The 15,039-nt window shown below is 38.4% G+C and overlaps 1 protein-coding gene across 1 annotated transcript in view; it reads left to right on the top strand.

Moving 5' to 3' along the window:
* Positions 1–651: 651 nt before the first annotated feature.
* Positions 652–15,039, top strand: part of LOC122814360 (integrin alpha-M-like) — a 249,783-nt gene continuing 235,395 nt past the window's right edge. Inside the window, exons 1-2 of the mRNA XM_044086946.1 lie at positions 652–750; positions 3,389–3,462. Of these exons, the coding sequence (XP_043942881.1) occupies positions 652–750; positions 3,389–3,462 (173 nt within the window). The remainder of the gene's footprint in view (positions 751–3,388; positions 3,463–15,039) is intronic.

Raw genomic sequence — 15,039 nt, forward strand, 5'->3', positions numbered from 1 at the left:
ACTGAATAGTCAGGGTCAGACTCTACAAACCCTTTTATTGACTTTATCACTTTAAGGAAATTGTCATTTTCACAATTTTTCACAAAGCCATAACCATGTGATATTAATGTAATTAATATATGGAGTGCAGGTTGTTTATCTCTACATATGAGGCAAGTGTGGAGAAAAATACATTTTTAAAACAAAACTGTCTAATTAAAACATTTTACAAACTTTTTTTTCAACTTTGTCAAGTGTTATTGTGGCTGTAGTGAGATAGGGCACAGTAAATGGATGCTTGATGAATTGTTTAGTATTCTACAAAAGACCTATTAATGATGTGTTTGAATGAACTGTAGGCCTAGCCATAGCAGGGCTGTTTCAAGGCAACTTTGTTCCCAGTTCAGCTCAATCTCTGCAAGTTTGTTAGACAATTCTTTTGCCATGTACTTCTGTCTTTGCTGTGTATAATTATAATTATAATTATTGTTATTATTATTATTATTAGATGTAAAGTGGTTTTGTCACCATCAGTTCAAAATTATCCGTGTAACAATTTATACATGATCAACTAACTCTTCCATAATAATTTAAAAATTATCTATGTAGTATTTATTTCATTGTTCCCTCTGTAACTGTGCAACTGCAACCGGGCTGTGACAGAAAAGTTCCATGGTCCAGTTCACTTACACAGTCAAGTCTACAAAGTCTGACAGTTATCAGAGAAGATTGACGTTCTTACCTGTTAATGAACTACTTTCTGTGCCAAAGGTACAGGGCTTGAATCTTTCCACTTTCATTTGCCTACTGTGTGATCTTGAGCAAGTCACTTAACCAGACAATGGTCTGGGGCAATTGGAAATTTGGGCTAGGCTCCTTAATCGTCTCCTGGACTGCATGACTAGTAACTACCTACTAACTTAAAGAAAAAAATAAATAAGGCTAAAACATGAAAAATACCGCCTCTCCTCTGAATTGCATTCCTGTCATAAAAAAAAAAATCATATAAAGAAACTGAGAAAGCTGATATATCAATGTCACACCCACCACAACAATTGAAAATAGGAAACGTATCCTTTCCCTCTGTATTTCTAAACTACTGTCTGTATGGTTACCTTTGCAAAATGGACTCTGGAGCAAATTCTGTTTTGAATGGCTTCACCATAATCCCTGTTATGAGTTATATGACACTTGTAATTAATAAAAAAAAGTTGACAACAGTTACAATTTACTTTAACAATAAAACAAAAAATTATTTTTGCAGGAGGCAAGTCCACATGCACCCCAACATTTCTAAATATACTAAAACGCATGCATCCACTTTGGTAAGGGAAACTTAGCTCCCCTTAAAACTCCATGGTATCATCTAGTACACTGCCTCCATTTTGTTGAAATTGAGATTGACTCAATGTGATCAATTAATTTAATTCTGATTAAAAAACACATTAAAAACACCTATATCACATTTTCTAGATAAATATGAGCGAAATGAGCCACATTAAAACATTTCTAGATTTTCTGGCATATTATTTGGAATATAAGATGCAGTAAGAAACTTAATCTGCAACATGGACAGCAGCTTATACCATCAACTAAGTCAGGGGGTGAGGCATCCTAAAACCAACCCACACAAAAAATGTGTGTATGTGTGTGCGTGTGTGTGTCTGTGTGTGCGTATGTATGGGTGTGCATGTGTGGGTGCATGTGTGGGTGTGTGTGCGTGTATGTGTGTGCGTGTGTGCATGCGGGCGTGGCGCATGCGTGTGTGTGAACTGTTAACAAGTTACTTCCTGTGGTCCAGAGTTTAATTCCCTCGACCCTCCTTTCCTATTTGAGTAAGCCACTAGCCACTCCACCAGACAGTGCTTTGGGACAAAAGGAAAAACTGGGCTAGGCTCCTCAGTAGTCTTCAGAACTACATGCCTAGTGATTACCTATAAGTGGCACTCTATGAGCAAGATGGCCAGTGAAATAAACAGGTGAGATAGAAGAGGAGGTGCAGGGCAAGAAGGGGTTCAGCCAGTATACTTTTAACTATAAAAATTCAAGGGGTTCAGCCAATATAATTTTAACTATGGAGAGATATATGAGAATAGAAGGTGCTTACATGGTTGAGTTTGTGTTTCACAGTATGCAGGAGGGTATGAGGATATTGTAGGTTTTGACATTGAATGATGATTGTCTGAAACATGTTTCTCAGCCCTCTTACCTATACTGGCAGCCTTTTGTCTTGATGCAGTGTCTCACCTGAGGTTGACTTCTCCCCTCTGCCTTGTTCAACCAGTGAAATAATCAATATATTCTGTGGAGCAAGTGAGCTGAGATCTGTGGAATTTCGTATAAGCCCTGCACCTTATTCTTACCTTTTCTTTGTGTGTGTCTAACCTACCTGTGCTCTTTCTAAAGTACCACATTTTTATGGCATGGAATATTTTAGGCATTATATTATGAACCTCTCAGGCTTCAGCACATAAGGAAAAGAAAATGGCTGTGTACTGAGCAGTGATATCAGTCAAAGTGTTTTTTCTGAGTATCATATTCTAATATGACCAAGTTCCTCTTGGGTGAAGTTTAGCTTCCTTATGGATGTAGTTCAAAAATCACATTACCCAGGAGGCAATGACACAGCACAGGTCATTTGTTTATGTTGACTTATATACAGTGTTTTATAGTTTATGAATAAGCTTATATGGCAGTAAGTCCCATTACAAAACAAATTCATTTCCCTTCTACCTTATTTGCAGCACCATGTTCCTATATGCCACAGCAATCTTGTCACTCCTATTCTGATTGATTTCATTACATTGCTATACTGCACTAGTAACACAGCCAGGATAGAAGAACAGCATTATGTTGCCAGTGATAAAGTACAAAAGTCATGCTCTGTTGTGGGATATCTACACAGATTAATATTCTGTTATACTTCATAACCGTGATTATGCATTATTGCTGTAGAAGCTACCCAAACTAGTATTTCACCATATGTTGTAGCCATTGATTGTACTTCATTAATGTAGAAGCTTGCACCAGTATCCCACCGTATCTCCTAGCCGTGATCATACTTCATCACTGTAGAAGCTACAGGACAAGTATCCCACTGTAGCTTGTAGCCATCATCATACTTTATGGCTGTAGAAGCTGTATGGACTAATATCCCATTATACCTTGTAGCCACTATCATACTTAATGGCTGTAGACATTGCCTGGAATAGAATTCCACTATATCCCATAGCAGTGATTGTACCTTATGACTGCTGAAGTTTAGTAGCAGCTGCGCTAACAGAATCAACCATTTAATGAAGAAAACCTGTAGAGCATAAATGTCTAGAGGAAATACTGGTAATGTCCTTAACAGTTTGATATTGGCTTTATGTTTTATCTGCAATAAACTAATTTTTTTCTATTTCAGCTACAATTCAAACAGAACTGTGGTGAGGACAACATTTGCACTGACTACTTAAGGATCACATTTAATTTTTCAGGGTAAGTGTGATAAAAAAGTCCACTCTTGCATATGAACAATTACCATACAAAATAGCAAACTGGGGTCTCCTGTCAGCAAATTGTGCTTAACTGTGTCTTTATGGTAATGGTTAACCGTGTTGCCTTGTCAGGCTTGTCTGACAGGATTGTTATCTCAAACACATTGTAAGCTGTGAACATGATATTTATCGCCAACTTGACCCATGATGTCATTAACCAGTCGTTAGCATACAGCTACCTCACATTTCTATTACTGCAATGCCCTGGTGTGATGCACTGCCTTACCTACAGCAAACCCAGCTTCCTTTCTTCCATCCTTACTAAGAAGGCAGCAGCCCATTCTGGTTATGCTTCCGTCATCTGTTGATATCTCTCATGGTTCACTCATAGCCCACAGGATTCGGGTCATTTCCCGAATTTCAGAGTCTATATAGATGGGGTACCAGACAGTCCAAACAAAAGATAGCACCTTCTGTTATGGCAGTATGCCCAGTATAAAAAGTAAGAGCAGGATGGTCTCTATTGCTACTGGAATCCTTACTTATTTGTTTATTTAATGAAGCTTGAGTGTATATTGTTTAGCTTGAACACTGATACTGAATACTGTCAGAATGCTTGACTTGTTTGTTTTGTTATAATTCCTTTGAGTTTGACGATCTAACTAGAATAAGGCATACCTTCCTTGTACCTTTTTGCATTCTTTTTGCCTTCTACACATCAATCTATACCTTTTCTGTACCACTTCATCTTTAGTCCCTTTGGCATCTGCTTTGCCTTTTAATGTGCTTAATTATTGTTTTAAATATTTATCATTTAGGATTTGTATTAATGAATATAACAGAGAAAAGTTCCTTTTATGTAATAGTATAGTAAAAAAAAAAAATCACACTTTAGAACATTAATTCCTTGTATCTAAAGTCCTGAGCATAAAAACAGAACTGAAAAGGCTAAATAAAGCCTTCACTAAAGTTACATTCACCAAACACTGAACAAACTTTGTTTGCTATGGGATGAAGTCTCCCAAATCTTCAATGCACCTCTGGGAAAGGGGCATACTTCCATTGCAGTAGTCTCAGAGTACAGGAGCAGTCTCTAACATACAGTACATGCACATAGACATGTACATGTATGCGCAACCCTCCCCCAAACATACACTCATATACACACAGCAAGAATCTCACAGTATAATCCACTTCACTGTCACCAGTGTTCATCTACAAAAGCAGTGCACAGGTACCATTGCAAAGAAAGCAACAGATCTCCACAGAGAACAGCTATCTTTGAATCAAATTCCACTGCATGCCATGCCCTTGAAAAATCACACAATGACATAAATAATGTGTAGAGATACCTCTGAGCTCTGTGATTTGTGACTGTTGCAAGTGGGATAATTTAAAGTATTACAAATATAATCAAAGACACTGCATTTAGCATAATGTAAAAGGAGAAACTTCAAAGATCAATACATGTTAGGTTCCAAGCAAGGCACCCTTTATTACTTGCAGCAAGGACACAATGCATGTAGGTACAAGGTTTGTCTAATTTTCTGGTGGTCAGTATATTATTCTTATACAGTTCTCTTCGTGTCACATAGAAAATGTTACTAATCTACTGCTGACGTAGTTGGACACAGCTTTCTGTATGTTACACAGAAAATGTTGCCAGGCTTATTGCTGACATGGTCAGATTATTGCTGTTATGCAAAAACATTTGAGAAAAACAACCTGGCCTTGGGCTTATTTTAGCCCACCTTGTCTCTTCAATTCTTCCATTGTACAATTCTAATGCATGCAATACATTTTGTCTAGATTCAAGGCACATTTCTAGCTTTGGTACAAGTAGTGCTGACTATAGTTTAAGCTTTCAAACATCTATTGTTTTCTTTATCAAGACTTCTAGCAGCTGCACATTTTCTCATGGCATAAGCAGAAATAGAATGTCTCTTATTAAGTTTCCGGTAGCTGCACATATTTTCATTGCATAAGCAGAATAAAGTGTCTTTTATTAAGTTTCTAATAGATGTGCAGATTAATGCAGTATGAACAGAATAAATGTATTAACCCTTTTAAGCCTTTAATGTACTAAGCATGCACATTGCTATTATGCATTTTCCTAACACATAACATCACTCTTTCACTGTCATGGAAACAAAAACAAGTTGAGTATGTAATATAAAGGATGGCTGCATGTTGTTAATACAGAGAGCACATGATGTAATAGATTAATGCAATGATGTAATCATCTCTGCATTAGTTGAAAATGTGTTTGATGTTTTCTATTTGTTGATATTGTACCCCTAAATCTATACCTGTGATATACCACTTTCACTATGAGTAGATGAAAGCAAATGCACTGAATCAGAATCCCCAAACTGCATTTGTCAAAAAAAACCTTTCAAAAACACTTTTTAAGTGTTTTTTGCAGGTGGTCAAGCCCTTCACATCCCAAACTTATATATACCAACTCCACAGTCACACAAACTTGAAAAAGCGGGAAATTCCCCCAAAAGGGAATCACTTCTGGCATAACTTACCAACAGTGATTTCCTAAGAAGGAACTCCACTTGGTGGCAGTTTGAACCTCGGATAATTGAAGCTCAAACGTTCAGTCTTTGTCCATCAGTAGGTTACCCTGATGTGCATGCTTGCTTTTAAAGTTGACTCGCTCAATGAAAAAAAACATGACTGTCTGTTATTATTGCTTGAATGCTATTTTTGCAAATTCTGAACATTTTCCTTTGGCACAGGTTTTGGCTGAAAATTATATTTTGGACCTACCCACCCTCCTGGTTAAGAAACAAAAAACAAGTAAATAAATAAAAGTCAAAGTTAAGCTGGGCATGTACTGCTTCACAGTGTGAAGTTATTTTAAATATCGCACAAATCTTTTGTACAGATGTCATTTTTCTGCTATTACAATAGCAGTTTCGTTAATAATAAGTGATGTATTATAAAGAGAACATGTTTTGCAGTTTTAAAGTGACATAATTAATTAGAATTAAGAATACACTGTAAAATTGTATAGGATTAAAGAACGTACTACGTTATTGTACAAAGATGCCATGCATTAATCTTATTTGCCCATTCATAACTTGTGCGAATGAATAAATTATATAATTATCACTGCTATACTATCACAAAGAAATATTTATTTATTTATTTATTGTTTTCATTGACAGGAGTAGTCTAACTGGGCTGTGGTAGCCCGTTTTCAGTGGAGGCCCAGGGAAAAAGCTCCAGTTACAAAATAGGAAGTTTTATACAACAGAGAAAATTATAAATCTTAAAGTTTCAATTTGGACATACAATAACTGAAAGGCAGCTATACTACAGAAAATATACAATCAGTAAAATAAAGGCAATAATAAGCCATCTCAAGGATCTCACAACTTAACAATGCTGCTCAATGCCAGAAGTCTAAATCTCAAAATGCACGCACTCGAGGCCCTTCTCAGTATGGAGAACATCGATGTCTGTGCTGTAACTGAAACCTGGTTCAAGGCTCCTGAGAGCACCCCGGCACTATTAGGTTTTACCTCATATCATGCGTTCCGGCCCCAAAACCCGGACCACACCACAAAAGGAGGGGGTGTATCCATATTCATAAAGGATACCCACACCTCCAGGTTGGTGGCAACGCATAAGCTCGGAAACCATCCAGGTGCAACTAACCATAGGCAAAACTGCTCTACAAATTGTAGCATGCTACAGGCCACCCTCTCAAACTCAGGAACCCCACACAGCCTTCCTGAAGACACTGGAGGGTATAAATGTATCTCCAAACACCATCATATTGGGTGACTTCAACTACCCGAATATAGACTGGGAACATTACTCAAGCCCTAACTTTCTAGCCCAACGGTTCCTGGAGTTCATAAATTCAAATGCTATGGAACAGCTAGTCACTGTTCCCATGAGAGGAGAAAATATACTAGATCTCATTATCACAAACATGGGGACAAATTGCTCCACACCGGAAGTATATCCCTCATTGGTGAGATCTGATCATAAACTAATCTCACTGGAAATCCACATCCCGCCCCCACCCCAAACAAAAAAGTCCACAGTGAAGAACTTCTCTAAAGCAAACTTCACACTACTCAAGACTGGTGTGGTATCCTTCAAGGCCCCTGAGCCAGTGGAAACCACAACCCAAGCTGGAAGCCCTTACAAATGCCTTCTATGAACACCTCCAGGACTGCATGGATCAGGCAATCCCAAATAAAACCAAGACTCTTTCCACAAAGGGAAAACGTCCAGTCTGGTGGACCCCAGCCATTAACAAACTTTACAGTAAGAGGAGAAAGCTATTACATGATAGAACAAAATCCATAAAAGGGAAGTCACCCCTGATCATTATTAGTAAAAAAAATATGAGCACTCATAAAATCAACTAAGGCCAGTTTTGAGAGAAAAATTGCCATGGATTCAAAGGACAATCATAAGGCCTTTTTCAGCTATGTTAGGAACCTGGGTGGAAACTCCCAGATATGCTCAGAATTAGTCCAAAATGATACAAAAATCACTGAACCCACAGACATTGCCAACATACTGGCAGACAGGTTCAGTGCAAACTTCACCCCCTCTCTCCCCCCCTAAAGGAGAGATAACTATCCCAGCGGAGTGTAGCCTCCCATTTACCATTTCTGTTTTTCAGCTTGTGAGTGTTAACACTATTTCAGAAATCCTAAAGATCCTGTGGCCGCTTGTTTTGCAGCTGTACCTTTTGAAATCCTAACCTGTTGCTTGGTGTGAGCTGTACATTTGCAAATGGCCACTTTCTGAGGTAACTGAATAGATTCTAAAATATCTAAAATAAACTGTGCATGAGTTATAGGTTTGCCAGTAGATGTTATCATTCCTCGGTTTTCCACTGTTGTGCAAACACATGTACAGTGGAAAAAGCGTACTGACTGTCAGTAAAAATGTTTACACATTTACCCTTTGCTAGGGTACATGCCCGTGTCAGGGCAATCAATTCTGCTGCCTGTGCAGATAAATAGTGTGGTAAAAGATTTTGCTTCTACAATCTCCGTATCAGAGACTACTGCATATCCTATTAGGTTTTTTCCTGCAGGACCCCTTTTGCACGAGCCATCCACGTAATATGTCACCTCAGCATTGTACAAGGGGACGTCTGTGAGATCTTTTCTAGGTAGAGTCTTTTGCTCAATTACCTGCAGGCAGCGGTGGGGTGTGCCATCTGCAGGGGTTGGGAGCAGCGTAGAAGGGTTCAAAGTTGTACACCATTGAATTGTCATATGAGGTTGGCTCAACAATATAGTCATGCAGGAAAGATGTCTAGCAGGGGAGAGATATGCCACTTTTTCTTGCAGTAAAATGATCGCAACTGCTTGGGGCACTCTCAAAGTGAGAGGGTGGAATAAGACTACTGAGGCTGAAGCCTGCACTGCCATTGCAGCTGCAACTACTACTTGTACACAGTGGGGTAAGGATCGTGCCACTGGGTCCAGTTGTGATGAATAGTAAGCGATGGGGCGTTGCTTATCCCCATGCTGTTGTGTTAATACTGATGTCATGTAACCCTGCTTGCAATCTACAGTCTGGAAAAAACATTTCAGATAGTTTGGCAATCCCAGAACTAGTGAGGATGCTATTAACTGCTTTAGTTTACAAAAGGCAGACTCTGCCTCTGGTGTCCATTGTAACAAATGCTGCGCTGCCATAGGTGTCTTATATATAAGGTCAGTCAAGGGTGCAGATTCCAAAGCATAGTTTGGAATCCAGCTTCGGCAAAAATTAGTTGTACCCAGGAAGGACATAATTTCCTTCTTGGTAGTGGGTTTTGGTGCTTGTAAAATTGCTACCTTTCTGTCCTCATCTAACGTTCTACCTTCCTTGGATATTATATATCCTAGGTATTTAACCTGTTTTTTCCAGAGCTGCAGTTTGTCTTTGTTTACCTTATGTTCCTCAGCAGCTAAAAATCGTAGAAGTGCTATGGTATCTTCCTTACAATCCTACTGGGTGGGGGACGCCAGCAGAATGTCATCAACATAAAGTAAAACCTGGCTACCTCTTGGTGGGTTGAATCCCGTCAAGTTGCTTGCCATTTCTTGTGAGAATATCATTGGACTTTCACAATATCCCTGTGGTAGGCGTGTATATGTATATCTTTTTCCCTGAAATGTAAATGCAAACCAGTACTGGCTATCAAGGTGTATCGGTATTGAAAAGAATGCGTTGCTAATGTCTACCACAGAAACATACTTTTGTTGAGGTTTTAAGTCATTCAACAGGGTGTGTGGATCTGGCACTATGGGTGCCCTTGGTATTACCGCGTCATTTACAGCTTGCAAATCCTGGACCATACACCATTCTCCATTGGCTTTTTTAACTGGAAATAAGGGTGTCTTACATGGTGAATCAGGAGATTCTATTACTATCCCTCCTTTAAGTAAAGATGCTATAATAGGCTTTATCCCTGCCTCTGCATCTTTCTTAAGGGATACTGTCTTTTTTGTGGTCTGAATGCTGACTTTGGCGTGATAGTGACTGGCCCCGCTGTATGAATGAGTCCTACATCTGATGTCCCTGTTGACCAGAGAGTCTCTGGTATACCTCGCAAGGCATTTTCTTCCTCCTTTAATAGGAGTGTCCATCAGCTGTCTTTGCTAGATTGCAAGTGCACAGCTGGGTTGGTCTGAGTTATCCAGTTCAACTTTTGCACTCATATCCCCTGTCCTGACAGTTCTAGTTCTATCTGTTTCTCCCATCTTGTGGCTTTTTCTCCTAGGTCTGCCCATTTTATATTTTTGTTTTTAGTTAAACTAACATGTGGTAATCGATTAGCTCTATAAAGTGCAAAAAACTCCTGGGGCAGTGAACAGCTGGCTACACTGTTCCCTTCTGTGTCCCAGTCCAGGTTACGCAGCATCAATCTATTTGTATGATTCTTAAATAATTCTTTCTCATATTCCTTATCAGGTCCTGGTGTGTCACAAAAATACAGGGTACAGTGCAACAGGTGTTGCTAGTCAATGTCAAAGGGAGGGAAACTTACTGATGGCTATGCTCATTAGTTCCTCGGTCACAGTCCCTGGACCAGTCGTAACCAAGTCCTGGCTGTACCAGTAAAACATTTTACCCTCTGATTGCACCACAAAGGTATTATTTTGTCGCTGTGCTTCCATACCCTGCATGGTTGGGACTACTGCTATACCAAATATCTGCATGAGGTCTCTGCCCAAGAGATTTACTGGACATTTTGCAGAAACTACAATTTTGCTTTTCTGTGTTAATCTTGAAACTGGATCAGTTATTGCAATGTTATGGGAGAGAGGCTCCCGATACAGCTGTCCATTAGCTGCTTTGACCAGTATGTAATCAGGTGACTCTATGTTTTCTGGTAGTTTGGAGGGGTGTATCAGGGTCCGTGATGCTCCTGAATCACACAAAAATATGACCTCCCTTCCTTCTACCAAGAGTGTAACGTCTGGTTTTGTGTCTGCTAAATAGAGCTCCAGGCTCAACAAAGCTAGGTCTAATATCTCGTTTTCTTCATTATTACTAACTTCCTGCACTTCCTCTACTCCCTCTTTCACATTCTCATTTGTCCTTTCTTTGCTAGCCCCTTCTAGTGATTCTTGACTATCATATAGTCAGTCCTCATCCTCCTTGTCTTCTGTTGTTGCCTTCTTATTTTTCCTGCAATCCCTTGCCAAATGTCCCTTTTTACCACATTTAAAACATTCTCCCCTTTTCTTATACCCTTCAAAGTCCTCTGATCGCTGATCAGACTGCTTGTTTCCTTGTGCATTTTTCTTGCCCCTTTTCCCAGACTGTACTACATAAACTTCTGCTCCGTCTTCTACAGAAAATACTTGAGCTTTCTTTTTCTTTTTGCTATTAAAATGCCTTTCGGCATGTCTAGCATATTCAAGTAATGATTGTAACCTGCTGGTACGATGGTCTACCATGTGTTTTGTAATAAAACTGCTTATAGGCGTACTTCACTGCCTTTCAAAATGCATTCTTTAACTGCTGTTCATATGGGGAATCTTGCGTTTGATCTTCAGGAACCTGCATTCCACAGTGGTTATTAAAACATTCTAACAATCTGGCATAGTACTGGTCAATTGTTTCACCTTCTTGTTGGATGCATTGATTAATGCAAGTCCAGTCTGCCCTAGGTTTCCATTTTTTGGAGATGCGGTCTGTAAGACCTTTTACTCTTGTGTCTAATTCTGCGCTGCTATGTGGGAGGGGTCTTTGTGCAGCGTCACGAGGGTTCCAGTTGACACAAATCATGTACCAATCTGGCCCTACAATTTGTCTAACTACTTTTTCTACTTCTACTCCATTTAAGTTATAACTTAACCTCATTCCTTGTAAGTCTTCTGAGAATTTTCTAAAATTATTCTTCAGATGGGGAATTCCCTCAGTGGCTTTCCGGATATCTTCCGGAGTCCAAGGTCTATATACTAAGATAGTTGGGTCCTGATTGTCCTGACCTGCCTGAGGATTAGGTACTTCTATAAGCTGGCATATTTCTTCTTCTTCTCCTATAGATCGTAAATTCTTAACTATTTGCCATAACTCAATATCTTCTTCTGAATTACTTGCCTTTGTTCGGGAGCTGGTCCTGATGGGATCTCTGATTTTAGTTAGTTTTAGTTTTATAATATGTCTATCTTCAGTGACCACAGGATATAGTGGGGGTGGACTAACCTGTTCACTTGCTTCATATTCTGGTAAGGGAGGTGGAGGTGCTGATGCTATTACTAAGTTATTATCCTCCTTATCTAAAAACATTGCTTTTGAATCTTTGTTCCTTTGGTCCCTACGGTTTACTTCCTCCAGGCACCTGTGTGCTTGAGGAATTCCTAACCGCCGTTGCTTTTTTACCTGACCCTTGGAATCTTTTTTGAGTTGTTTGATAAGTTTGATAAGCGAGGATTTTTCTAATTTTCCATCGAATTCATATTTATTAACCCATTTTGAAAAATATCTAATATTATTGGCGCGTTGCGACTGCATATATTTTGCGTCTTCCGTTAACGGTGGGCTCTGGGGTGTTTTTGTGCAATTATTACCCATTTTATTTTACCTTTGATTGTTATGTAACTTCTCTTAATGTTTAACGTATACCACGGATTTTGTTATAGTCTCTTCAGAATGACTGCCTACTTATTCTGTTTCTCCTGATCTATGACAAGACAGTACTCTTTTTTTATCCCTAAGAAAAATACAATCTGATAAAAAAAACAATACACATCTAGTCCCTGATCTGAAACAGAGAAAAGTAGATTCACCTTACCTGAGCCCACGTGATTGATCAACGATTCGCGGAGACCCGTCCTTCAGTCACAGATCAGAAAGTGGCTGGCCTCTTTTGACGACAATTCAGTTGGAGGACTTTCCATATAAGAAGAACCGATTTGTTTTCTTCCCCATACTGTTTCAGCCACCTGGTCATCTGATCCGAGGTGAAGAGAGGATTTTGGTCCGAAGGACCAATCTGTAAAAGGAAAAACTTCAAAGATCAATACACGTTAGGTTCAAGCAAGGCACCCTTTATTACTTGCAGCAAGGAGACAAAGCATGTAGATACAATGTTTGTCTAACTTTCTGGTGGTCAGTATATTATTCTTATACAGTTCTCTTCATGTCACATAGAAAATGTTACTAATCTACTGCTGACATATTTGGACACAGCTTTCTGTATGTTACACAGAAAATGTTACCAGGCTTATTGCTGACATGGTCAGATTATTGCTGTCTTGCAAAAACATTTGAGAAAAACAACCTGGCCTTGGGCTTATTTTAGCCCACCTTGTCTCTTCAATTCTTCCATTGTACAATTCTAATACATGCGATACATTTTGTCTAGATTCAAGGTACATTTCTAGCTTTGGTACAAGTAGTGCTGACTATAGTTTAAGCTTTCAAACATCTATTATTTTCTTTATCAAGACTTCTAGCAGCTGCATTTTCTCATGGCATAAGCAGAAATAGAATGTCTCTTATTAAGTTTCCGGTAGCTGCACATATTTTCATTGCATAAGCAGAATAAAGTGTCTTTTATTAAGTTTCTGATAGATGTGCAGATTAATGCAGTATGAGCAGAATAAATGTATTAACCCTTTTAAGCCTTTAATGTACTAAGCATGCACATTGCTATTATGCATTTTCCTAACACATACCATCACTCTTTCACTGTCATGGAAACAAAAACAAGTTGAGTATGTAATATAAAGGATGGCTGCATGTTGTTAATACAGAGAGCACATGATGTAATAGATAAATGCAATGATGTAATCATCTCTGCATTAGTTGAAAATGTGTTTGATGCTTTCTATTTGTTGATATTGTACCCCTAAATCTATACTTGTGATATACCACTTTCACTATGAGTAGATGAAAGCAAATGCACTGAATCAGAATCCCCAAACTGCATTTGTCAAAAAAACCTGCCAAAAACACTTTTTTAAGTGTTTTTTGCAGGTGGTCAAGCCCTTCACATCCCAAACTTATATATACCAACTCCACAGTCACACAAACTTGAAAAAGCGGGAAATTCCCCCAAAAGGGAATCACTTCTGGCATAACTCACCAACAGTGATTTCCTAAGAAGGAACTCCACTTGGTGGCAGTTTGAACCTCGGATAATTGAAGCTCAAATGTTCAGTCTTTGTCCATCAGTAGGTTACCCTGATGTGCATGCTTGCTTTTAAAGTTGACTCGCTCAATGAAAAAAAACATGACTGTCTGTTATTATTGCTTGAATGCTATTTTTGCAAATTCTGAACATTTTCCTTTGGCACAGGTTTTGGCTGAAAATGATATTTTGGACCTACCCACCCTCCTGGTTAAGAAACAAAAAACAAGTAAATAAATAAAAGTCAAAGTTAAGCTGGGCATGTACTGCTTCACAGTGTGAAGTTATTTTAAATATCTCACAAATTTTTTGTACAGATGTCATTTTTCTGCTATTACAATAGCAGTTTTGTTAATAATAAGTGATGTATTATAAAGAGAACATGTTTTGCAGTTTTAAAGTGACATAATTAATTAGAATTAAGAATACACTGTAAAATTGTAAAGGATTAAAGAACGTACTATGTTATTGTACAAAGATGCCATGCATTAATCTTATTTGCCCATTCACAACTTGTGCGAATGAATAAATTATATACTTATCACTGTTATACTATCACAAAGAAATATTTATTTATTTATTTATTTATTGTTTTCATTGACAGGAGTAGTCTAACTGGGCTGTGGTAGCCCGTTTTCAGTGGAGGCCCAGGGAAAAAGCTCCAGTTACAAAATAGGAAGTTTTATACAACAGAGAAAATTATAAAAAAGTTACAATTTGGACATACAATAACTGAAAGGCAGCTATACTACAGAAAATATACAATCAGTAAAATAAAGGCAATAATAAGCCATCTCGAGGATCTCACAACTTAACAACCTAAATGAAAAACAAACATCATGCTAATGCTTTAATCATGTGGTAATGGTTAATGTAAGAACTGACATAAATTTATTTATTTTAATTTACCCAGAGCTGTATTGGACAAGTGCCAAATATCGCGGCTTCTCCTTTATG

Source organism: Protopterus annectens, chromosome 10.part0 (assembly GCF_019279795.1).
Source record: "Protopterus annectens isolate FY-2018-M chromosome 10.part0, PAN1.0, whole genome shotgun sequence".
NCBI lineage: Eukaryota > Metazoa > Chordata > Ceratodontiformes > Protopteridae > Protopterus > Protopterus annectens.